General features: G+C 45.0%; 1 protein-coding gene across 1 annotated transcript in view; it reads right to left on the reverse strand.

The window, feature by feature from the left end:
- Positions 1-24,983, reverse strand: part of ITGA9 (integrin subunit alpha 9) — a 381,793-nt gene that overhangs the window by 308,902 nt on the left and 47,908 nt on the right. The window contains exons 5-8 of the mRNA XM_023187614.2: positions 18,378-18,445; positions 9,628-9,757; positions 6,841-6,926; positions 4,283-4,351 (exon numbers count right to left, since the gene is read on the reverse strand). Of these exons, the coding sequence (XP_023043382.2) occupies positions 4,283-4,351; positions 6,841-6,926; positions 9,628-9,757; positions 18,378-18,445 (353 nt within the window). The remainder of the gene's footprint in view (positions 1-4,282; positions 4,352-6,840; positions 6,927-9,627; positions 9,758-18,377; positions 18,446-24,983) is intronic.

Below are 24,983 nucleotides of genomic sequence, written 5' to 3' on the forward strand. Positions count from 1 at the left end.
ATGGGGAAATAGGTTATTTTCTCCCGGTCCTATGCATAGCTAAAGGTTGGTTAGGAAGGCATGAGCTGAAGTGACAGAAAAAGGTACAACTTTTAAGACTGTTTGACTGATGAGGGAACAGAGCAAGATAATATTGACTTTTAATTATAGCTTAATTAGGAGTTTCAAACCCATATACAAACAGGATCCAGGCAGGTGATATAACAGACGTAAGAAAAAAAATTAATGTGGCAAGTGACACTTGTCTTCCATATCTACATAACAATAGCGACTGGTGGAGACTGTGGCAAACTGAAGCCCACAAGCCTGGCTAAAGCAGCAGCTTCTACCCAGGTGCAGCTAACTGCCACCAAGAGGAAGGCTGACCCAGAGAGGAGCAATCTTTGCATTTTCCAAAATAAGCCAAAAATTTAAAGCTTTATTTAAAGTGCCAGTGTTTTAAATGCTCACAACTTCTTCATGCGTAAAAACAATAAACAAATGCTGTGCAAGCCAAACAAAATATATGTAGGCTGTATTCTTTCCAAAGGCTGTCAGTTTGCAACTTCTACTTAAAAAAAAAGAAGAAAAAAAAAAAGAAGGAGGAGGAGGAGGCCAGGCATGGTGACTCACCCCTGTACTCCCAGCACTTTGGGAGGCACGTGGATCACAAGGTCAGGAGTTCGAGACCAGCCCAGCCAACATGGTGAAACCCCGTCTCTACTAAAAATACAAAAATTAGCTGGGCATGGTGGCAGGCACCTGTAATCCCAGCTACAAGGGAGGCTGAGGCAGAAGAATCGCTTAAACCTGGGAGGCGGAGGTTGCAGTGAGCCAAGATCGCACCACTGCACTTTAGCCTAGGTGACAGAGCAAAGACTCTGTCTCAAAAAAAAAAAGAAAGAAAGAAAGAAAAAGAAAAAGCATTATTCTTTTAAAATAAATGTTTTCTAATAGCAGGCCCCTGGCTTGATGGACATGAACAAGTTTTTTCTTTTGCTGTTGGAGTTTGTTGGCAGCTGACCCAGGGAGTTTGAGGGAAAGAGGTAAAGGACACTCCAATCTATTTCCTGCAGCTAACAGGATCACAGGAGGGCTTTGTAGTGGCTGCTCAGATATCCTTCCCCAGTGATATGCAAAGGCCATCTCCCTCCCCTCCGACTACCCATTCTCAAAGGAGAAAGGAACAGGAAAGGGTTGAAATCACAGAGGGTGAGGAGGCAAGAAATCGAGTTACCAGTCACTATTTCAGTGGCCTTGCCAATCTCCCCATCTGAGCTTTGGTAAAAGAAATCAGTAAGACACAGGCAAAGACCCAAAGAGCCAAGCTGCTGGCTGCACTCACTGGCTGAGCCCCAGGGGAACTGTTTGTTTCATTCCAAAGGACTATTTAATTTGGCATCTTCATCAATGTTAAATTAGAAATCTCTGTATGTGAAGTTTCCTACCTAAGTTTTGAAATACAAATGCTTTACATACTCCGTTAATTCAATAAAACTTCAATATGGCAATGACATGCTTTGGCATCAGCATCCAATGATCAGAGTCCCCATCAGCCTGGAAATGTGGAGATGTGTGTCTGTATTAACATCTGAACTGCACACATGTTGGTGATTTCTTATATGTACTATTTGGAGAAAGTCAACCAATAAAGACAAAAATCAGCTTTTTTTGTTTTGGTGGTTTTTTTTTTTTTTTTCTTTTTTTTCTTATGGGAAGCCAGGATGCAGAACTATCTGACCAAATTCTAGCCAAACGGAAGCAGAAGTGAACCGGTGGTTTGCTGAGTTAGAACTCTCCTGTCTATGTGGCTCTGGACATAGGGATAAAGCTAAAGGCATCCTTTGAAAGCCTGGGGTCATGTCCTTTTGTAGGAGGTAATAGAGAAGTCAGAAAGACATGAATGTCTCATTTCTTCTGGCAAGAAGCAGAGTATGTTGTATAAAGAAAGGTCATGGCCTATTTCAAAAGCAGAACGATGACAGGATAAAGCTACTTGGAGATACTAGTAGAAGGAAGTGAAGGCAAGAGGGCTGTGAGTGAGTGGCAGAAAGAAGGGGTGCCTATGGAATGGTGCAAAGGTTAGGGCCAAAAGAGCCCTAAAGAAAGAAAAAGTCAAACAGCTACGAAGCCAGGAAGTTGAATACCTGGGCCCTTCTGTCCCTTCTCAGGGAACCTGATGTATCTTGGTATGATAAGGACATTCAAGCAGATATTCAAGCTTGAACCTGTCCTGGAACTCAATGGCAGAAGTCTTCAGGAAGTTTGGACAAGTGGGTTCCCAGAGGTTAATCTCATCCTCCTTGCACCATCCACTCTCAGATCTACCCCCCAAAACCTGATCAACTTGAGCATAGGTTGTCATCCAAACCAAGAGGTTTTCAAGGAGGAGACAGGGCACAATTACAGACTGTTAATTACTTGAGGGCAATAGGCATTAACTGGGCCTCCCCAGGGCACAGACAACAAGGAGTAGGGCAGTGAAGGAAGAGCAGTTTGAGGGGCACAGCTACAGTTGAACATAAAGATACTCAGAAAATAGGGTGATGGGCACGTTTAAGTTCCACAATTCATTTTAAATAATCCTTGGCCAGGTGCGGTGGCTCATGCCTATAATCCCAGCACTCTGGGAGGCCAAGGTGGGTGGATCCCTTGAGCCCAGGAGTCTGAGACCAGCCTGGGCAACATGGTGAAACCCCATCCCTACAAAATAAAAAAATTTGCTGGGCATGGTGGCGCATGTCTGTGGTCCGAGCTACTTGGGAGGCTGAGGTAGGAGAATGGCTTGAGTCCGGGAGGCAGAGGTTACAGTGAACCAAGATCACGCCATAGTGAGACTCGGTCTCAAAAAAAAAAAAAAAAAAAAAAAAAAAGGAATTCTTTACCTTTAGGCTTTCAAACCCAGGTACCTTTGAAGGGAAGAGGGAGATTGTTTCTATGCTAGATACATTCACCCATTTCTTATCTTCTGCAGAAGATCTAAAATGTTAGCCTTAGCTCCACGCACACCCTACTTGCTCTTTAGGACTCTCTTCTGTAAATCACAAATAGCACGGAGTTACTTGTTTTCTAACTTTAGGGGTGCTTGGAAAACCTTTTTGCAGAATGGCTCACAGTCATTTTCCAGTGCTGTTGCTTTGGGGTTTTGGAAATGTTAAAATAACATAAGCCAGCAGAGTTCTCAGGGGAAGGCAGAGCCATTCTGAGGAAAAATGCAAAACCAAGTTTGGTGATGCATTTTTCATTCAAAAGATAATGACAATTATATACTAAGCATACCTATTTGGATTGTTAAAATTGCAAAAAGGTCTACTTGAATGGGATTTTTGGAACTCGGAATATGATTCACCATCAGAACAACATGGAAGGATCCCAGGCTGGCATACAGCAGTTCTAACTCAGCAGGAACAGAATTGAGGAGGCACGTGGCCTCCTCCCATGTCTCAGACATCCTATGCTTCTTCCTAGATCCCACTAAGGCCTCTACCAAGACCAGCCTCCAAATTACCCCCACAGCTCCCAGCCTAAACTTGTGTCCCTTAGAGTAGTCAAGCTCAGCCAAACAGTCCTGCTGATCTAAGCCACACAAGGAGAGCATGACTGATAAGCTCATGAAAACTGTTGCTTATTAATAGCAGGACTCTCTAATTGGCTTAATTTTAGATGACAGGACAGTATAATGGAAACTTTCAGAAAGCAGAGAGAGGATTAGGGACGGGGTGGGGAGGACCCAGGCAGAGTAATCTCACCCAGGACTAACTTTAGGGCAGTACCCTGAGCTATTTCTGCTTCAAGGTTCTAAGAGGAATCAGGCAACCTGTGTTTGGATTTTCTCTGTGTGGCAACAGTCATCTTGGCAATGACAGTTGAGGGCTGAGGATTCGGGAAGCGGGTAATATTGGGCTGGTGAGACAGGTTCAGTGAGAAGCACTTCTTGCTACCTGTACTCAGAAAGATCTGCTCTCCCTGGAAGTGGAGATGTGTTGAGACAGGATAGAGGCAGAGAGACAGGGCATGCAGTTGATGACAGTCTGAACTATGGACAATCTCTTAAAACTCTGTGCTGTAACTTGGCCACATATAACTCATCTTGCTACAGAATGTCTCCTAAAGAGAGTATGAATCCCATGAACGTACAGGTTACGTGCACCGCTGAGAAGGTAAAGACACCAACAAGCAGGGAGCACTGCCATATAAACATAGGGCACAGGTAGGGCCTTCTAACCAATTTTCTAAAAAGTACTGACTCCCACATGATCACATCTCTCAAATAAAAAATAGTCACTTATACCAAGAACCTCACCTTTTTACCTGATGCTTGAAAGATCTTAATTAAGGTGCCTGATCTTCGGTCAGCTCTGAAAATATAAACCTATGGAATGAAAAAAAAATCTAGTTAGGATGAAATCAATGATCAAAGATATTTATCAGCATCCTCCTGGGAGTCCTATTTAAAAGCTTAAGGGCCAAGTGCACAGCAGATGCGCTTATGCTAGCTGATGATCATGAAGAAGTCAGCTGTCATTTTACCAACACTGCAAATAAAAGTGTTCTTCAACCCTGAGGCAGATATCACCTCCACTGCTCCTGAACCACATTGCTTATAAAAGCCATACACAATAAGACCCAAGGAGCTTCCAAATTACAAGTAAACAATTCAACTCTGAGAAAAAGCTAGTATTTTGTTTCTTGAAATATTTCCTTTATTCCTTTTTTTAACATTAGTTGGTGGTATGGATTGGACTTTATTCCCAATAGGACTTTAACAGGCATTACAACAGAAGACAATGGGATGGGTGGAGGTGAATACTGTAGACAAAGCAGTTTCCCAAAGTGATTTCACATAATATTAGAGTTACGTGATCTGCCTAGGTAAATATGAGTTTCGTTTGGGAAATGTGGAGTTAAACATCAAGTAAATTCCTTGACTGTGGAACTTTTTAGAGCCTTTAGCATGTTCATGTGAACTATGCGTCTCCACTGCAAAGATGATCACTGACATTTAACTTCCTAAATGTACTTGACTATGGAAGTTCTTTTTTTCGGATTACAACTCGTGGGAAGAGTGTCTCATGAGAAACAGTGTAAGTAACCTTCCCATGAGATAAGGAACTGCCATCTTAGTGTGAGTGCTTTTTTGCCCTGACACTAGAATAACCAGCAAAATCCTGAAGGCCAGAGGTCTATTATGCGGTCCTTGGGAATCAAGTCTGCACTAGCCCCAATCCCTGGGAATGTGGAATTGTCAGCAACTTTGTCACTATGACCAGTTTCCCCCATGCCTCTCAGGTGGTCTAACTGAAAGAGAAGCATTTTTATGTCCTTTATTAACTGGGTCCAGGATTCCTGCTATCTGGCTCTATCAATTATAAGTACCATTCTCATGTTTTTAACTTTATCCCCTGCACCCCCCAGATAGCCAATGAGAGGGGTTTGCAGGGAGGTTGTCTTAAGACTTGACAGAGACTATGAAGTTCATCACAGTCATCTGAAGGGAAAACTACAAAACCAGAAGGTGTTTTCCGCAACTAGGGAGAAAAGAAAGCTGCTATCATTAGCATAGAGGCACCCGCATTACTGTGAACTAGAGGTAGGCATTTTTACCATTTCTACAGAGCTGCCCGGTAGCCTGCAGCCCCTCCCCAAGAAGACAACATCAATGCAAACAGCTCTCAGTGCTTCTTTCTCTACTATTTAGAGAAATTCATGCAACTTGGAAAGAACCACCTCCTTCTTGAGGTGATCGAAGGTCACCTGCTTGATCCCTCCTCCCTGCTGGCTCAGGGCCCTGGTTTATCTGGTTTCAGTTTCGGAGAACCTCTCTCCACAGCAACAATGTTAGGGAGGAGGGAAGCACATGCTCCAGAAAAGTGAGCAGCAGCTCCTAACCTCTGCCCAGGAGGATCCACAGAAATTACCCTTAGTCAAGCCTAGTCAACTGGAAAGTTCGTCAGCTCCCGATCATCCTGACCTCCTGGCTGAAGGCTCCAATTACCAGTGGTCTCAGCTCATCTGGGCCAATCCAGAATTCAGATCTCACTTCTCCAAGCTCTGGGAGATATGACCAGACTCTATCACAGGTCTACCCCTAGAGGCTCAGATCCCAAGTTCATTCCTTTGTTCACCCAGTCTTTCCCATCAGGCAACCTATGGAGCTTCTTAAAAATGCGGGTTCCTGATCCATCTGTACCCACTCAATCTGGATTTCCTGTACCTTCATGATAAAGAACCAATGAGCATAGTTCACAATTCAGGTCCCTCAGAAGTCATTTTTCCCAAAGGAATTCAGACAGCCCTAGATCCAGGGGGTGGGTCTTTTGGCAGATACTGTAGTTTAGCGAAAGCCAGACCCACACATTTCCAATCCAGCCTTTGGGCTGAACCAGTCTTGGGAACCCAATGTTCCTTCTAAAACACTGGGGGAAAAATATGAGAATAATTTGGGGCAAGAATAAAGCCTCAAAGGTATCTGGGACTAGACCTAGCTCCATTAAATCAAAGCCAAACTTGGGAAGGGTTTGGGATCTGAAGTTGGACAGCACTAAATGCCATTCTTTTGAAGGACACCATAAGGCCAGAGCTCAGTCTTATAAATTACACGCACACACGCACAGTCAGCTGTGAAAAACCTCAGATGAGAGTGTACAGGGAATGGAGAGTGTGAGTAGTACTCACACTCTAACTGAGCTTTCAAGGGAAACTTTCCAATGGAGTGGGGCAGGCAGAGGATTCCTCATCACCTGCCCACCAGCCACCCAGTAGAATGTTCTGGTCAATGTCAGCTGGCAAACCTCTGCACTAGGGACAGCATGCTCCCCTCTTCTGTCTGACCCCAGCTATTCCACAGACATTTCTCCTCACCTTGCCGATGCCTTTGTCCTGTGGGGCACCTCCTACCACATCAGTGGTGGACGCGTGAGAGAAGTGGCCAGCGGTCACTGCATAGCCTGAACAGGATGGGTGGAAACCAAGCACAGGGTTGAAAAAGAAGGGAAGGGAAAAAAAAACATCCATCAGAGGAAAATGTTTCTCAAGCATGCTCCCTACTCTTGGAACATAAACTACCAGGAAAAAAATGGCAGCTGTCAGCTTTCTCACGATTAAATGGCTCTCATCTCACAAAAAGTCATGTTCACAAGGACATCAGGGCAGGAAAGAGGGCTTTCTGAGTGTCTTCTTTGGGACAAGTACTGTATTAAATAGTATATATCTGTTTTCTTCCTTTCAAGGCATAGTTTTCATACAGTAAGTTCACATATCTGACGTGTAAAACTCAATGAATGCACACATGAGCGTAGCCATGCAACCACCACCCAGATCAAGGAAGTGACTATAACTACAGAACCATAACCCCAGAGGGTTCCCTCATGCCCCTTCCCAGTCAGTACGCCCCACACAGGTAGCCACTATTCTGACTTCTATCACCATATATTAGGTTTGCCTTTTCTTGAACTTCACACAACATAACATCTGTGACATTCATCCACATCGTTGAGTACAGCAGTGGTTTGTTTCTTTTTATTGCTGAACAATATCCCGTTATATAAACATGTCATATGTTTATTCTGTTGCTGGGCATTTAGGTTGTTTCCAGGTTCGGGTTATTATGAACAAAGTTTCTACCAACATTTTTATGCATGTCTTTAGGTATCTCTTTCAGTCTAACAACTTTATGAAGAAGACATGACTGCTTCTTCCATTTTACAGATACAGAATTAGAAACACCTGCTAAACCACATGCCAAAGATCACACAGCAAGACTCAAATCCAATCTGTGTCTGCAAAGCCCTTGCTGTTAACCACACTCCCTTCTACAAGAAGGCAAAAGAAGCTGTCAGTGGGTGGGTGAGTAGATGCATGGTTGGGTAGATGCATGGGTGGATGGGTGGGAGGGTGGTCAGTGAAAAAATACGGACGCAAAAGGAACCTAGAAACAAAGGAAAAGATTGCCTAAGCTTAGCCTCAATGTCTCCTGCTTTCTGAGAGCCTGGCTAGCAGGCTGAAAGCTCTCCTCCAGCCAGCATAAATCCTGTACAGGCTGGCATATAATCCCCAAACTTGTCATCACCCTCTAACCCTAATGTGATTGTAAGTTGTTTGAGTTTTGCGATGACATCATATCATGATCAATTCTTCCTCACCATGTGCCTGATTTCTCTGACTGGAGATTGATAGTACCTAAGAGTATTCTGAGTGAGATCAAAGCCTGAACTGATCCTTGATAATCCCTGCAGCTGATAAGAGCCTCTAATGTGTATACAAGGAGAAACCACAGGCCCTAAGCTTCAAAGGAGCTGTCTTAGACCCCAAACCCATCATCCAAACTGGACTTTCTTCTGCCCTCTCTTCATTCCCTAATTCAATAAATATGTGTTGAGTTCCTACCGTACACAAGGCACTATACTATACCAAGTCTGGGAAATGTGAGACAATCTCACATTTTGTGCTCCCAGCCCAGTGAGAGGTACCGTACCAGTGCTAGGTGCTCTCTCAGATGCACCCACAGGGAAGGCAGCTCAGCATTTAGACTCTGCACTCAGAAACCACAGGTTCATAGCCCAATTTTGCTACTTAGGAGCCATGTGACCTTGGTAAGATGTATAACTTCTTTGCTCCTCAGTTTCTTTATCTATAAAATGTAGATAAAAATAGCTACTTCATAAGGTTGTTTCAGAAATTAAAAGAAATAATATGCAGAGCCTGGCATAGGGTAAATGCTTAATAAACAACAGTATTAGGCAGCTGAGTGCCTACAGGAGCAGACACCCCAAAGTAGAAGGATTGTTGGGTCTATACTACCAAGCAAAAAACTTGTAGTTAGAAGGGAAAAGGCAAGTCAACAACTCCCTAATCCCATTTAACAAGAAGTTCCCAGTGATGCTATGCAAAAAGGGAATCGGGGCCTTTCCCTGTAAGTTACGTGTTGTGAGCGTGAAAGAGCATTGTGTGTCATCAATAGGCCTTCCTAAATTTAGCTTCATTTTCAATCCAGAATTATAGCATTTAGGGCATGAATTAAAGAAAAGAGTCTTGTAATTGTCATCTACACAAGCAAAGACAGCCTATGTCTCTTCTTAAATTGGCATGGACCTTGCCCCAGTGTCATTCTGCCTGATAGCTAAATTAAATTGTGTCTATCTTCTTTCCAGAAGATTGAAAGACTTAAGAAAATAAGAGATATTTTTCTGAGCCTTTAATTAACCTTCAGCATTAGGTTGCCATCTGTCATGATAATTTCTAGTTCTTATCTTTCTATTTGCAACCAGTTTTATGATCAGAATGCAAGGACTCCTTCCAAAGGGACACCCAAGGAAAATCAAGACTCTATCACACTCATTTGTACCTGACCATTTGAACTTCGACAATTGATAAAATGAGAAAATAAAATGTTTATTTCCCTGGAGGTTCAACTGTCAGCTCTTTAATTAAAGCATACAGTTTTAATTCAGTTCCCTCCTTGGTTTTCCTCTCTGCCTTCTGTGTATGGAGCTAGATGTGAAGATGCCCTGGCTAAAGATGTAAGTCATTAGAACAACAGGCGTCAAAGCCAACTAACTCCTCTTTCCAACAATAAAGCAATAATTTGTGAATCTGGTGGGAATCACACCCATTTTCCCTTTCTTACCTGTTCTCTCCCCGAGTACTCACCCAGGTAGGTGTACCGTCTGTTCATGATCACTTCGTCGTTCAGTTTTAAGTACGTGTTGTCAGTAAGGTTCAGCACTTTGACGGTTCCAGCCCAATAAAATGACCCTGGGGCACCCATCACCACCAGCTCCTACCAAAAAGAAATCCAATGGTAAGCAGAGAAGGAAGTGAGGAGGGGAGTGCAGTGAGAACCACAGTCACAACAAAGGAGAAAGTCCTCACACCAAGAACTTTTTTTCTCCCGCTAAGCAACAAAAACACATTTCACCAGATTCACCAGCATTATGGAATCTATTATACAGATGGGATTATCAGAACTAAAGATGTGAAGAGACTGAGCAAGGTGACAGAATTCACGACAGGCCAGGCCCCTATTCTATCCACAATGAGACCACACACATTTCCTCAACTTTACATCAGGCTCTAACAAAGAAATGACAAACAGCTGACATTGACCTCAACCACAGACTCTGGGGAGCACCACTCATGAAAAGCAGCAAGCAATACTACACCCTGCCTGGACTTCAGGCTCACCATCCAACAACTCCCCTGCCCTGATGCGTGGCAAGAGGAAACTGTGCACTAGTACTCCAGGGAATCCCCTCCAAACCACACTCAAGACCCTCTCAGGGACGTTCTAGAACATGGTTTTCCGATCATTATGGTCTACTGTAAACTTGGAAGAACAAAACCAAGAGACCAGAGAGGTCAACTAAGGAAGGACACAAACTGGAAGAGAAGACCACAGGCAGCAAAAGACAGTATCACTGTTAAAAATGGACTCAAGGCCGGGTGCAGTGGCTCACGCCTATAATCCCAGCACTTTGGGAGGCCAAGGCGGGCGGATCACTTGAGGTCAGGAGTTTGAAACCAGCCTGGCCAATATGGTGAAACCCTGTCTCTACTAAAAATACAAAAATTAGCCGGGCATAGTGGCACATGCCTGTAATCCCAGCTACTCAGGAGGCTGAGGAAGGAAAATTGCTTGAACCCAGGACGTGGAGGTCTCAGTGAGCCAAGACTATGCCACTGCACTCCAGCCTGGGCGACAGAGCAAGACTCTGTCAAAAAAAAAAAAAACCCAGACTCAAGAACATACGAGGTTCAACATACAGCTGTCTTCAGCATTTAGATCGGTGGAAATGGTCAACAAGCCTGACAGCATGTTGGTGCCACAGAACCATCACCAATGCTGATGCTGATGATAACCCTAAGTTCCCAGAAATGATTTGGTTACCCAAGGAAGTCAGCACAGATATCTGCTGGGGTTTTCCCCTGGGTGATAAGATAATGGGAACCAATCAACGCATCCCCTGCACTCTCATTCCCAAAGTTTATTTCCTTCGTATTTTTCCAAATTCTAGACCAGACTGTTTTCCAAGAGTGTAGGACTCAGACAAAATTCAACACTATCCACTCTTTCAACCACATTAGGGTCCTCTCCTGCCACTGCCTCCTCAGATTGCATGCCTAGGACACTCTAAACTAATTCTGGTCTTCGGAGCTCCCTCTGCTCTTTTTATCTACATCTGTGCAATGCCCTCATACTTCCTCTGCTTGTGTAACCCTTTCGCAGTATTCAAAACTCAGTTGAAATATAGGTGAATCCTAGACCAAATGTTGATGAGAAAAAAATGACTCAATTCATAGGAAGTTCTAGAATCAGCAAAACCAATCCACCGTGATGGAAGTCAGATCGGTGGGTGCCCGGAGTAAAGAGGAGGAGCATTGTCTGCAAAGGGGCATGAGGAACTTTCCGAAGTGATGGACATGTTCTCATCTTCATTCAGGCAGAGACAACATGGTATACACATTTGTCAAAACTCATCAAACTCTGCATTTAAAATAGTGTATTTTATTGTACGTGTTAATATTTTTAATAATCTTCATTTTTTAAAAATTCCAGAACAGTGATTAAACACTAACAAGGAAGTTATCGCATAAAAACACAAAACGTGCTCATGAGATGACATTTGACAAGCATTAAGACGAAGCTCCCATTGTGCAGAGGCTGTGCTGGAGCTAGAAGGCAGGCTGTGCTTGTATCCATCAGAGGTCCCTGGCTTTCAGTCCTTCCTTCCCCCAGCAGGGAATCCCTACTTTTGGATTACCTACATTTTCTAAAGTTTCGACACTGCACTAAGAAATAATCAGAATTATTTTTCCAATGAAATCAGTAATTTTTCACTCAATAATATTTATTGAGCACCTACTATTATGTCTCAGAGTTCACATTAGATATAAAGATAAATAAAGTCCCTTTGTAAATCATTCTTGGGGTAAGACAGCATGGTAATGTGCAAAGTATTTCAGAAAAAATTCTATGAAAACAGGTTAAAATCAACAAAATTTCTAGTGGAAACCCTTCAGCTATAGACAAAACTCCAAAGATACTAGTAGGTCATGAAGGCTCATGGGGAGAACAGACGCTGTGCAGGTCAAGTCTCTCACTGCTGAAACCCACCTGACCTTCCCCTGAGCCTTCAGAGTTCCCCCGCACCCTGCCCGTCGGTCACCCACATACATTTCAGAAACAGATCTTTTCAGGTTGATCTCCCTCTGCAGAGATGACCCCATGCACTGGCAGAAACTGCTGGCTTCTGACAAGTCCTTGGAGGCTAGATCCTGCCACGGAGATTTAGAATTTCTGAAAACAATTCATAAAGTCACCACTGAATTCTCAGGGAGCAAGTGTCTGCAAAAGCCAGAAGTATCTAAAGAAAAAGATAGAGAGGAGGATAGAGCCTGCAGGCAAGAGGACAATGCCTTAAACAATAAGTTTTATGGTTAATTTGGGGAAGAACCTTAACAAAGGGTAGGACAGGAACAGAGATGGAAGAAAAGCCACTAGATTCTCAACAGAATGGTTTGCTTTTTGATAATTCGGGAGGGTGTAGACAAGAAATGACTGTTGAGGAGCACTTCATTGTAAGGTTTTGAGATCCTACCGCCCTTGAAGGAAGCTGTTGATGATAAGCCAGATGTTCCCAGGGGTATCTCATTGTTTTATAAAAATAGATGGCTTTCTGCAGTCAGGACTCTCCACTGGGAAACACAGCAGAGCATCCATCCATTCATTCTTTTTACACTCATCTGTCCTGCATAAGAGACCAGGCTAGTTCTAGAAAGAGTATAAGAAACACAAGTGATAAGTTCATCAGAGGAGAGAGACTCTTTTTCCTGGCCTTGAGCTTGGAAAGGAATTTGTAATAAGCATCCAAATAGAATACAAAGGGCACCGAAGAACCTAATGAGCAACCTCCTGAGCCCCAGATGTATCCACAGTGCAGAGCTTTCTCCACCTGCGGCTTTGCACAGGCCAAAGCTTTGAGCATCAGCCCAGGCCTGCAAAGGCTCTTCAGGACATTGGGGGTGGGGATGCGATATGTTGCTTTCTGATGACTTAGACTAACCCAGGATAAAAGTTAAAAAATGTATGCCTACCATACCACTGCATCCCCTCTCAAACATTACAAACAGGGTAAGATAAAGTCATTTCGCTCTTCAAAAACCTTTAAAACCAACAGCTCTTGTTTTTACCGCTCCCCTCCATCCCACCCCCAGTGCTCACACCCCTCTCCCTTCAGTCCATACTAAAGAAAACAGGGCCAAGCCTGCGACCCTCAGAGCTGAGGCTGAAGGGAGGGACAGTGCCTTCCTGGAAATCCCTCATATTTGTTTTTTTCTGTTCACTATGGATGATGCTTGTGACCTTTCTGGTGCTGTTCACAAGTGCTAGGAAAAAGTGACCAATACTTAGCTCCCCACTACCCAGGAACAGCCAGTGTCAATGTCACACACACAAATGAAAGCTGCCCCAAGCAAAGGCCACCACTACCTACATCACATTTGTGGAATCCCATGTATAAGCAATGCACCTTTTTCCCAAGACGCACTTATTAGCAGAACCCCTAGAGGGACCAGGGCATCTAGGTGTGCCTGGGAGAAGCCATACATTTCTTCTGTGTACTGCAAGTTGGCATGAGCAGCTGGGCAGGAGAGTGCCCGGGATCTACAACAGAAGTCCGTCCTGAACAAACTGCCACCCAAGTGTCTCCAGGCTTCTGCAGCAGGCACAAACGCCAGCCCCGTTGGTCCAAATTCTCTCTGGCTGCTAAGCAGTATCTACTACCTCTGTTAGCCTCATCTACAAAAATAAATAAACTTCCCAGGAAATTCTCTCTAATCCTCAATGACAGGCTAAAATTCAGGTGGTATCCGCAGCTCAGAGGGCTTTGTTAAGCTCAGGGTCACTGACCTGCAGGTCAAGCAGGTATCTTAGGCCAAAATATTTTGGGGCAACATAGCTATTGTGTCCAGAAGGACACAGATCCATGTCCAGTTTGGGCAGCAGCAGCTGTCTGCCCTGTGAGGGGACATCAGCTCACAGAAAAGACAAGCCCAAGTGACGAGGTCAGAAAGAGGGCAGAGGAGGGGAGCCATGCTGGCCCCTTCAACCACATTTCCTGCTCAGCCACAAACAGCTGAACTTCCAGAAACAAGGCAGGCAGTGAGTTCAAAGACCTCCTCTTTAAGGAGGCCAAAAGCCTGGGAACTGAAGCGGAGGCCAAAGTCCAAAGTGGCCAGGAGACAGCAGGCCAGGGTCAGAGGACACAGTGGCGCCCAGAGGGGCTGCCTTCCCACTCATACCGCCCACCCTCCCCGGCCACTCTGTACACCCACCATGTCCCCATTTTGCTGTACCATGAGAGCACAGCCAGCACAGGCTGACACCCCATGGTTCCCTCGGGCTCTAAATCCTAGAGCCTGGATTTCAGCAGGTCTTCTGTTCTTCTGGTCACCCTGAGCTTGCACAGCCACCTGGACTTCCCCTCCACACCCCTGCCCCGCCAGCTCCTCCTACCACTCCCTGCCTCCACCCAGCCCAATGTCTGACTTGCCAGCAGCTGAGGCTAACATAATGACACTTCCCTCCTGGGAACACTTTCTCTCTCGGCTCTCTGTCAACATCTCTGTTGAGTTCTGATGTCTCCCATCAATCTAGCTTCTCCTCTCATCTAAAGGACACTCATCCACACTAAGCACACTCATCCCCTAAGAGAGTCATGAGCAACAGCCAAATCTAAGTTTCTACCCCAGGCAGGACTCCAGTCCCTAAGTCCAAATGTCCTCTAAAAACATCACACACTCCATGTATCTGAAAGCAGACTCGGCAGTTTACATTTCCCATTGGGTTCTTTCTCAGGCAACCCCTTTCCACCAGGGGCACCATGATTCTCCAGAAGCCTGGCTCAAACCCTCCTTCCTCTACCCCACAGCTCCCTGGCCACCCAGCCCCTTGACACCTCCTTCATATTCTCTGCCTCCCCCAATCATTTTGATTCCTTAAGCTTCCCCCTAGCCTGTCCTATTGCTTCACGGCTGGACCACATCATGGCCTCCTACCAGGCCTCCCTTTTAGGCCCTTCCACTCCCAAGGTTCTGGGCAAACCCAGCCCAAATAGCCCTTCTTTCAACACTGCCATCTGCCAGTGTTCCCTAAGGGAACTTACAGTGGTTCCCTACTGCCTATTGACTCAAGTCACACGATACTAGACAGGTCTGTTGGAGGAACAAGAGCCATACTTGTTACACGATCTAAATGTTTACTGAGATGGAAGAAGAGTGAAGTTGCCACATGGCAGGATGGCATTTCAACGGGGAGAGGAAAAGTTGTTTAACAAACCAGTATCAGAACAACCAACTATATATTTAGAAAAATAATGTAGTTTCTATCACACAATGTATATAACACAAATTCCAGAAAGATTAAAGATAGAAATCTTTTTTAAAAACAACCTATGAAAGTGCTATTAAAAATATAAGTATATTGAAAATATAAGTATAAAATATGGGAGTTTGTTCAGCCCAGACTTCTGTTGTAGATCCCAGCTGCTCATGCCAACTTGCAGTGCACATAAGGAATAACCTTCCTAAGAGAGAAGTTTAGAATCTGGGGGAAAAAACAGACTGATAGATTTGACCAACTGTATATGTTTATTGCCAGGATGATAAAGACACTATAGGCAAACTTAAAAGATAACAAAAAGGCTGATGAAAAAAATTGTATATCAGGTGAAAAACACATATATCAGGTAAGAGATTAGTGTTGAAAATATGCAACAAGTTCCTAAAAACCAGGAAAACAACAACAACAACAAAACAGAATAACGTACTAAGAACATAAACAGGCAACTTCCAGGAAAACAAGTACAAATGGTCAATATTTTAAAAGGATATTAAACGACATTAATAATCAGGGAAAGTGACATTAAAACGAGATATTTTTTCATAACAAAAATTTAAAGTCTGAGGGAGAGAAGATAGAGACAGACGCAATGCAGGGGAGTGTCAACTGGTAAACATGTCTGAAGGGCAATTTGCCAACATGTATCAAATTCAAATCTGAGTGCCTTTTGACCCAGCAGTTCCTCCATTAGTGTCTCTTCTAAAGAAACACTTGTGTACAGAGCCACGTGAATGGATCTCCAGTGCAATGCCACCAGTGGGAGTCTGGCATGTCCTAGCAGCAGCTGAAAATACCATGCAGTGGGTGAGGTAGGAGATGAGGCTGGAAAGGCAGGAAGGCTGGGAGGCCGAGGGAAGGCATGTGCATTTCATTCTAAGTAGGATGAGAAGACACTAGAAAGTTCTGAGCAAGGGTGCACCATGATATTTTTCTTGTTTGTAAAAGGTGGTTCTGGCTGCCATATGGGGATCAGTCTGTCCAGAGGCAAGGGTGTAAGCAGGACGGTAGAAGGGTTCCGCAGTGGGTTGGGAGCAAGACAACTGTGGCTTAGATTTGTGGGGTGGCAGAAGATGTGGAGAGCAATGGATGTCATTGTTAGAGGTTTTGAGGGCATAGGAGGTAGTGGGACTTGCAAGGTAGCTTAGAAGTAGGAGAGTGAGGTGAGAGAAGAATCTTTAAATTTGGCCTCAATGGCTAAGAATGGTGCCATTCCCAAGGCATAGAACTCTGTCAACTGTCATAAAAATGATTCTCCAGTGAAGTAAGAATCACTGAGGGTGTGGAATGGGGATTGGAGGGTAGCATCTCCTATTTATTGGTTTGAGAGTGAAAATAATAAAACTTCTGACTTTCTGCCTTTTCTTGCTTGCTTTCTGGATCAGACATTATGAATTTGCCAACTGTCTATCTTCTCTTTGGATTTAAACAGCAGTTTCTGAAATGCAGGTGGGCAGTCTTGCTCCTGACTCAGGAGGCGCCCTCATGTTGGAAGCCAGAGAGCACCCTTCATCCTCCCTCCACCCGCCATGTCCCATGCCCTTCCCCAGCTCTCTGCTGTCCTGGAGTGAGGGAAAGAGAGAGATGGCCTCAGGGAGCCAAGTCCAGGGGCCAGGATGAGGAGCTTTAGATTCTAATCCTCCAGTGACTGGGAAGCCTCGGAGTCAGAAGGATGGGTTTCATTTGAAGGCCCCTGGGGCTGGTATGCAGAAAGCACACTGCACAGGTCAGAATGGATGCAGGCTGGGTGATAAAAGTGTTCTAACCTAGCCTGTGGTGACGGGTGCACAACAATGAATGCACTAATGCCGCTGAACTACACTTTAAAGTGGCGACTTTTATAACACGTGTATTTTACCACAATTTTTAAAAAAGCATAATAGAGGTAAGAAGACCAATCAGGGCCAGTGTACCTCCAGGTGCTGGTGGTGGCCTTTCTAGAAGCATGATGGTGATAATGGAGGCGACTGTATTGGTAATAAAAGCTGTCATATTTGGGATGTGTTTTGGAGGCTAAAACAACAGGATTGCAGATGAGTTAGAAGTAAAAAGGACTCTTGTTTTGGCCTGAGCAACCACATGGATGGACAGTGCCAGCAGGCAGTCATGAAAGTGTTTGAGAGAGGAGGAATTGATATGAAGGGCAAACCTACAGTAAGTAAGAATGACACAAGAAAACAGTCCCTAAAAATGTACTACCAGCCAAAAGTCATGATACTACCGCAAGGGCCCATAAGCATGCAGGTGTCCTGTCCTTCAGAATCTGGGAAAGGGAATGGTTAGAGTTGTGTGTAAAACCAAGTCTCTCAGGCCAGGTGTGGTGGCTCAGCCTGTAATTCCACCACTTTGGGAGGCCAAGGCGGGCAGATCTCCTGAGGTCAGGAGTTCGAGACCAGCCTGGCCAACATGGCGAAACCCCATTTCTACTAAAAATACAAAAATTAGCCGGGTGTGGTGGTGGGCACCTGTAACCGGGAGGCTAAGGCAGGAGAATTGCTTGAACCCACGAGGCGGAGGTCGCAGTGAGCCGAGATCACGCCACTGCACTCCAGCCTGAGCAACAGAGCGAGACTCCGTCTCAAAAAAACAAACAAGTCTCTTCACTAAGGAGAGAGGGCCAGTAGGAGGGGATGCTTACATGCTTCATGTATCTGCACAGCCACCAGCGATGGGGCACAACCTGACTGAATGTTATCTCACTCACACATCCCTGAATCGACTCCTTCCCCAGGTCTCAGAGTCAAGCGGACTCCTATAGAAATCATCAAATGGGGGTAGCCTCCAGATGAGCCAGCCCACCTCCTCTGCCCAGTGGTCTCTGGCCAGCTGGTGCCCTCCTGGCAGGTTGAAATAGCCTCCTCCGGTGTAAGGACCAGAATCTGTGCCCTCGAAGCTCATGTATCTGGGACTCCAGAAGTCCCACCTGTAAGAGCTGCCAAAATCACATAAGCAGGGAAATGAACACCCACAAGAGAACAGAAATGCCCAGACAGCAGACACCCACCTCGGTGAAGAAGCCCGCTATCCCAGCCTGGCAGGAGCCGTGTTCCTCTCCGTACTTCTTCTTATACTCTAGGGGGAAGGAAGGAGAGAGAAGCAAACCACAGCCATGTCAGTGTGTGCCAGCTGTGCGTGGAGCCAGCAGAGCCAACCAGCCACTTCCCGCGAGTACCGCAGCAGGCTGGGCCCAGGGATGCCGTCCAGACTGGGGTGAGGAAGCAAAGTCTCAGGAATCCACCAGACCTCAAAAATCCACGCTGTGGTGCCATCGGGTAGGGAGGCTGCCCAGCACCCCAGCAGACTTCCTCCCCTCGTGTGCGAGAAAGAGGAGCAGTAGCCACAGTCATTAAGTGGGAGGCTGGTAACAATTATTTCATTTACTTCAGAAGGGACAGAGATCTCTCGCAGGCCCAAGGAGCTGAAAACATGACCCAGAAATGGAATGATGTGGCCATCCCAGTGTGGAGTCTCCTGGATGAAGACCAACCCTCCCTAAAAGAGGCTTTGGATGCCTCCTACCAGCCAAAAAGAAACAAGCTGTCGGCAGAGGACTGCAAGAAGAAGGGACTCCTCTGGCATTCGGCTGCACTATTGCTGTGTGGAAGGAAAGGGGGAAGATCTCTCCAGGTGGAAAGAAAACTAATAGATAAGCTCTTCTCCTCCTCCATCCCCTCAGCTCACAACACTGCTACCCAACAAATGGGGGCATTCCGCCGCTGCAGTTTTCATTTTAAGTTGGCAAGGAAGAGGGGGAGAAAACTTTTGACAAGTGTTTAGCATGTTCCAGGCACTGTGTTAGCTGTCTCCAGGCATATCATTTCACTGGTCCCTCATCCCCAGGAACCCATATCCCCATTGGTTAACAGGTGAGAATACTGAAGCTCAGAGAGGTTAACAGGTGAGAATACTGAGGCTCAGAGAGGACCTCAGAATTGTCTAAGGTCACGCAGCTCTAGTAAATGGCAATGCCAGGATTCTACTTCAGCTTGGACTTAGAAACCCATTCCTTCACCTCTGTAGCCCATCAAAGGTTCTGCAAAGTGAGTGACTAAAAATACCCAGGGAAGTGACTGGATGTTGGAAATCATTTCATGGGTAAAGTCAAGGAGGTGGAGAGATGTTCAGAGTGACTCAAATGAATCACATGTGAGGCTGACATTGCTGGAGATCTTCCACAGGCCACCCCTGGGCACCCTCAGGCCAGGGCTACCCAACAAATAACCCAGTGACCCTGTACCACCCCCTGGGCTCCTGGCAAGTCTCTGGTGCCATTAAAAGCAGTATCATTATTTTTGAAACGCAAAATACAAAGGAACAATGAAACTATGATTGCAACACAGTGCCACTTCCTGCAGTTCTGAGTGTCTACTCCAGGCAAGGGGAAAAAGGGCCCTGGGGAAATATACAGAGTAATTCAGTTTCTAACAACACTCACCACAGAGCCTAGTAACATTTTCCAGTAACTGGCCATTAACCGACTGCTAAATGACAAAGAATGTCAATTGAGTTACTCTTCTTCCATGCAGGGCAAAATCAGTTCTCCTGCCTTGTCCTGTTATTATAAGGACAACTGCTAGACCTGCCAGAAAGCAGCCCAGTAACAAAAGGACCTTGTTTGTTCCCTGCAGAATCTTGCACCAGGGCTAGGAGTGAGACTAGTGCAAAGCAATGAACAAATCCTGCATCAAATTGCATAATAGCAAGAAATAATACAAATTAATAATAAGTCCTGCATCAAATAGCACAATGGCAAAAAGGATCAAAATGTCTCAACCTAAACAAACACTTACATATTAAACATGAAAAGTCTGGCTAAAAGCATATCCATCCACTGACTATAGAGACTAAACACCCAATTGTAACTCTTGAAAAAATGAAACATACAAAGGAAATTCAGACCCCATGAGCTGAATGAAACTATAGTGCAAGATACACCACCAGTTCAGACTCATAAATTTCTGACATGAATAGGAATTGTGTGGGACTCTTTGATCTTTTAAAGCAGTCTCAAGGTCTCTTTATGACAAGGCCTCCAAAAAACAGGAGATTTGAGAACTTCGGTGCCTTTCTCAACTTCCTCCCCAAACTGTATTTGATGTGGTCTATGTTCGGAGCACGACCTGGGGTTTCTGAGGTGGCGACGGCCTCACTGGAAGCTAAGAGTACCCCACTTCTGGCCCAGGCTAAAGGCCAGCAAGGGGAAGCCCTTAAAGGCACCCCTGTTTCAGGCAGCATGAAGCACTGTTTTCAGGCCAGCCTCCGCCTCCCCAAGCTGGGACTGCCCCACCAGAGGTCTGAGGGCCTGGGATACACATGGAAGTGGGTACCATCACTGACTTTCACATTTCTGAAACCCCAAGTCTAACCTGCCTTCTCAGGATGCTCTAGGGTAAGGAATCAAACAATGGGGCCCCCTGACTGGCTCCTATAACCAAGTTCAGATCAGAGGGTAGGCCGTGTCTCAGCGTCCCAGAAACTTCTGTGACTCTGTCATTAATCCCTTCAAGGTAGAGTAGGATCCAGTTCTAAACCTTCTACCACCTACCCAATCCCTGCCACACACACTTTGGGGGTAGTTGTGGGGCCTGGCAAGTCTAGTCTAGGAAAGTTAGTGGGTGTTATTGGATTGGACAGTCTCACATTCCATGCCTTCCATGGCCTGGCCACAGGCATGCTTTCCATTGTTTTTACTCCTTTGAATGCTACTTCTGTGAGTTAAGGGCACCACTATTATTTTAACCTGATTGCTTCATATACATGTCAAGAGGGCAGGTTGAGGTTTCTCCCTAATCTATCTTCTAAATGTTCATGTATGGACCTTTCTTCCCCCAAAGAGTATGTACATAGGGTTATTCTGCCATACTCATATCTAAAAAACTTAAAAATACAACTTGATTTTGCTTGTCTAGACCTGAGATGGCAGGACAGCCTATATCACAAAGCTATGGGAAGGGAGGTAGTTGCAGAGAGAGGCAAGCGGCTGCCCCCCAAACAACACCCCCAGCAAGCCCGGGTCACACACCCTCCCTCCATTGACAAGTGCAGGAAGTGCAGGGTGGAGGGACCTGGGAGGGGGTGGGGGTGACCTCCAGTCTTCTGTGTTCCCAGGAAGAACTTTTCCTGCACAAACACAAAGGCTGTGGGGCCCAGCAGTTGGCTGCTCCTGGGCATGTCCACTCGGTCTCCAAATGCCCCCAGGGACATGGCCCTGCAGAGAGAACTACAACAGCTAGTGCCCTCTCCACTACTGAACAAAACATTTATCCACCTCAAAGAAGCAGGGGAAAAGCAGGCTTTGCCTGACAGCATCTCACAGGCACTGTAACAAACCTAACTCTTAAATTTGGGGAAGCTGGCCAGCATGGTGGCTCACACCTGTAATCCCAGCACTTTGGGAAGCCGAGGCAGGCAGATCACTTGAGTCCAGGAGTTGAAAATCAGCCTGGGGAACAAAGTGAGACCCCCATCTCTACAGAAATACAAAAATTAGCTGGACATGGTGGTACACACCTGTAGTCCCAGCTACTCAGAAGGCTGAGGTGGGAGGATGGCTTGAGTCTGGGAGGCAGAGGTTGCAGTGAGCCACGATCACACTGCTGCCCTCCAGCCTGGGCAACAGAGCCAGATCTGGTCTCAAAAAAAAAATAGGGGAAGCCAAATCCAAGACCCAAAATATAGGGTTGAACAAGGGGACTTAGAAGTCACTTAGAGAAGCTGGAACCAGGTTATAGAACTCTTTCTGCCATGGGTGGGATTGAATTACTTGGCCTGCATTACAGGCTTTAATTCATTACGTCATATGGCTCCTCCATTCTAAAAATGGGAGTATTTTCCTTGGTTTAGCTGCTGGTTTTATTAAGCCCTGTCTAAACAGAAGGCAATTCAGAGAGGAAAAAAATACTGGTTTCCAAATGTTCACAATCCGCAACTCAATGCATGGAGCCTACATTAACGAATGTAATTCAAGTAGACCACCAATCGGGTGGGATCACTTCCTGCACCCTTTCCAAAAGGCCAGGATAAAACCATTCCACAGAAAGATCAAGATTCACATACAGCATAACATATATTTTTCCTAATAATCTCCCTGCGTATTACCCATTTGAGAAAGTTTCGTCTTTCAAAGCTTAACACATCAATTTTATAATTATTTTTCTGTAATTCTTTAGCTTAGCTATAAAACAAAATATTGGGGGGAAAATAGCTTGCCAATCTTTATTCTGATTTTCACCATGGAGTTGTTAGATATATGAGCTCCAAGTTTCTCTTCAAAGAATCAGTATGTCACTATGTTCAGCTCTCTTATTCTTTGATTCTCCATTTTCAAGTTTAACTTCCTGATTCTCTTCGGCTCCCTTGCCTCTAGTTTCAGTAAACAACTTTCCCGTCAGTTCTCATCAGTAGTTCACATCTGTTCCCCTGGTTACCTGCTTTGACCTGAGTCACCCTGGTTACCTGCTCCATTTTGAGTCACCCCTGGTCACCTGCTCTGACCTGAATCATCCTGAGTCACCTGTTCTGTAACCACCCTTCCCACTGAACTACTCACCCCGCCACTCAGGATCATACTCCTACTCTCTTTAAAAGAGCCAATTGGAATTAGCTTAAACTGTGTGGTCCAACCCCAGGAAATAGGGGAACGACACAGCAGTAGGGGCTACCTGCATCAGGAATAAGAATTCCTGCCCCTCCCCTGTCCAGGTGTGCTCTCACCATTATTCCATCCACAAATCGCATCCTTCTATAGAAGTAAAAATTGCCTTACTGAGAAAATTAAATTTATGTTCGAGTGCTATTTCATTGTGGCACTGAGGAACAAGCATTTTGTTTCCAACAAAGTGGCAAATCTAAATAACTGATAATTATACAATACAGGAAACAACACATTTGGGCAGACAGAGCTCTAGTAATTAGTAGAGGGCAATTAGTAGTAGTAAAAGGGCAATTATACAGAAAAATTAAGAGAGAATAAAACTACCCTCAGTTTACAAGGGACCACCATGTAAATGGGGGGAAAAAACATAAATAAACTAAACAGCTAGGTTAAAGAGGAAGGGAGAACATTTTATGAAAATAATTGATGACTAAGCTATGGTGTGCATTAAACACAAAGTGCATAAAGCCAGAAACTCAGAATTAAATGAGACAAAGATTTGAAAGGGGGAAAAGATCTTCAGGGAATGCCTAATAACTCTAACTCTATCCATTTATTTACAAATGGAATATTTTTGCTCAGAAAGAGCAAGTGGTTTGTTTAAAGCCATACCGCTGATTAGCCTCAGCGTCAGGACCCAAGAGCCAGGCTCCCAACTTCCAGTCTGCTTCTGCCACTCCCTTATGCTTCACAATGCACATTTCCAGTGAAAACATTCTTAGCATTCAAACAAAATGTTTTATAAACAGATAAATAGATAAATGTGGGGCACATACATACAATGGAATATTATTAAATATTCCTTCCTTTGAAAAGGAAGAAAATTCTGACAGATGCTACAATGTGGATATACCTTGAGGACATCATGCTAAGTGACACAAGTCAGTCACAAAAGGGCACATATTGTATGATTTGACTTACATGAGGTGTCTAGAGTAGCCAAATTCAGAGACAAAGTAGAATGGCAGTTGCCAGGGACTAGGGAAAGCAGGGAATGGGGAGTTCATGTTTAATGGGTACAGAGTTTTAGTTTGGGGTGATGCAAAAGTTCTGGGGATGGATGGTGGTGATAGTGGCATGGCAGTGTGAATGTACATAATGCTACAGAACTGTACACTTAAAAATGGTTAAAATGGTAATTTTTATGTTATTTATTTTCTAAAATAATATATATATATATATTTTTTGAGACAGAGTCTCATTCTGTTGCCCAGGATGGAGTGCAGTGGTGCAATCCTGGCTCACCACAACCACCGCCTCTCGGATTCAAGTTAATCTCATGCCTCACCCTCTCAAGTAGCTGGGATTACAAGTGCACACCATCACGCCCAGCTAATTTTTGTATTTTTTAGTAGAGGCAGGGTTTCACCATGTTGGCCAGGCTGGTCTCGAACTCCTGACATTAGGTGATCTGCCAGCTTCGGCCTCCCAAAGTGCTAGGATTACAGGCGTGAGCCACCGTGCCTGGCCAATAATTTGTTAATATTACCAAAAAAGGAGTTTTGTAATCTTTAAAGCATTCCCTTTACCCAGGACTTAGCAACCCATTTTGCCAACTCCCTACTTCAGCAGCAAGTAACAATACAGGCACATAGACATTAAGAATGCTGGTGTCCTAGGGAGCAAGATGGCCGAATAGGAACAGCTCCAGTCTCCAATTCCCGGCGTGAGCGATACAGAAGACCGGTGATTTCTGCATTTTCAGCTGAGGTACTAGGGTCATCTCACTGGGGAGTGCCGGATAATCGGTGCTGGTCAGCTGCTGCAGCCCGACCAGCGAGAGCTGAAGCAGGGCGAGGCATTGCCTCACCTGGGAAGCGCAAGTGGGAAGGGAATCCCTTTTCCTAGCCAGGGGAACTGAGACACACAACACCTGGAAAATCGGGTAATTCCCACCCCAATACTGCGCTTTAAGCAAACGGGCACACCAGGAGATTACACCCACACCTGGCTGGG

This window comes from Piliocolobus tephrosceles, chromosome 2 (assembly GCF_002776525.5).
Source record: "Piliocolobus tephrosceles isolate RC106 chromosome 2, ASM277652v3, whole genome shotgun sequence".
Classification (NCBI taxonomy): Eukaryota; Metazoa; Chordata; class Mammalia; order Primates; family Cercopithecidae; genus Piliocolobus; species Piliocolobus tephrosceles.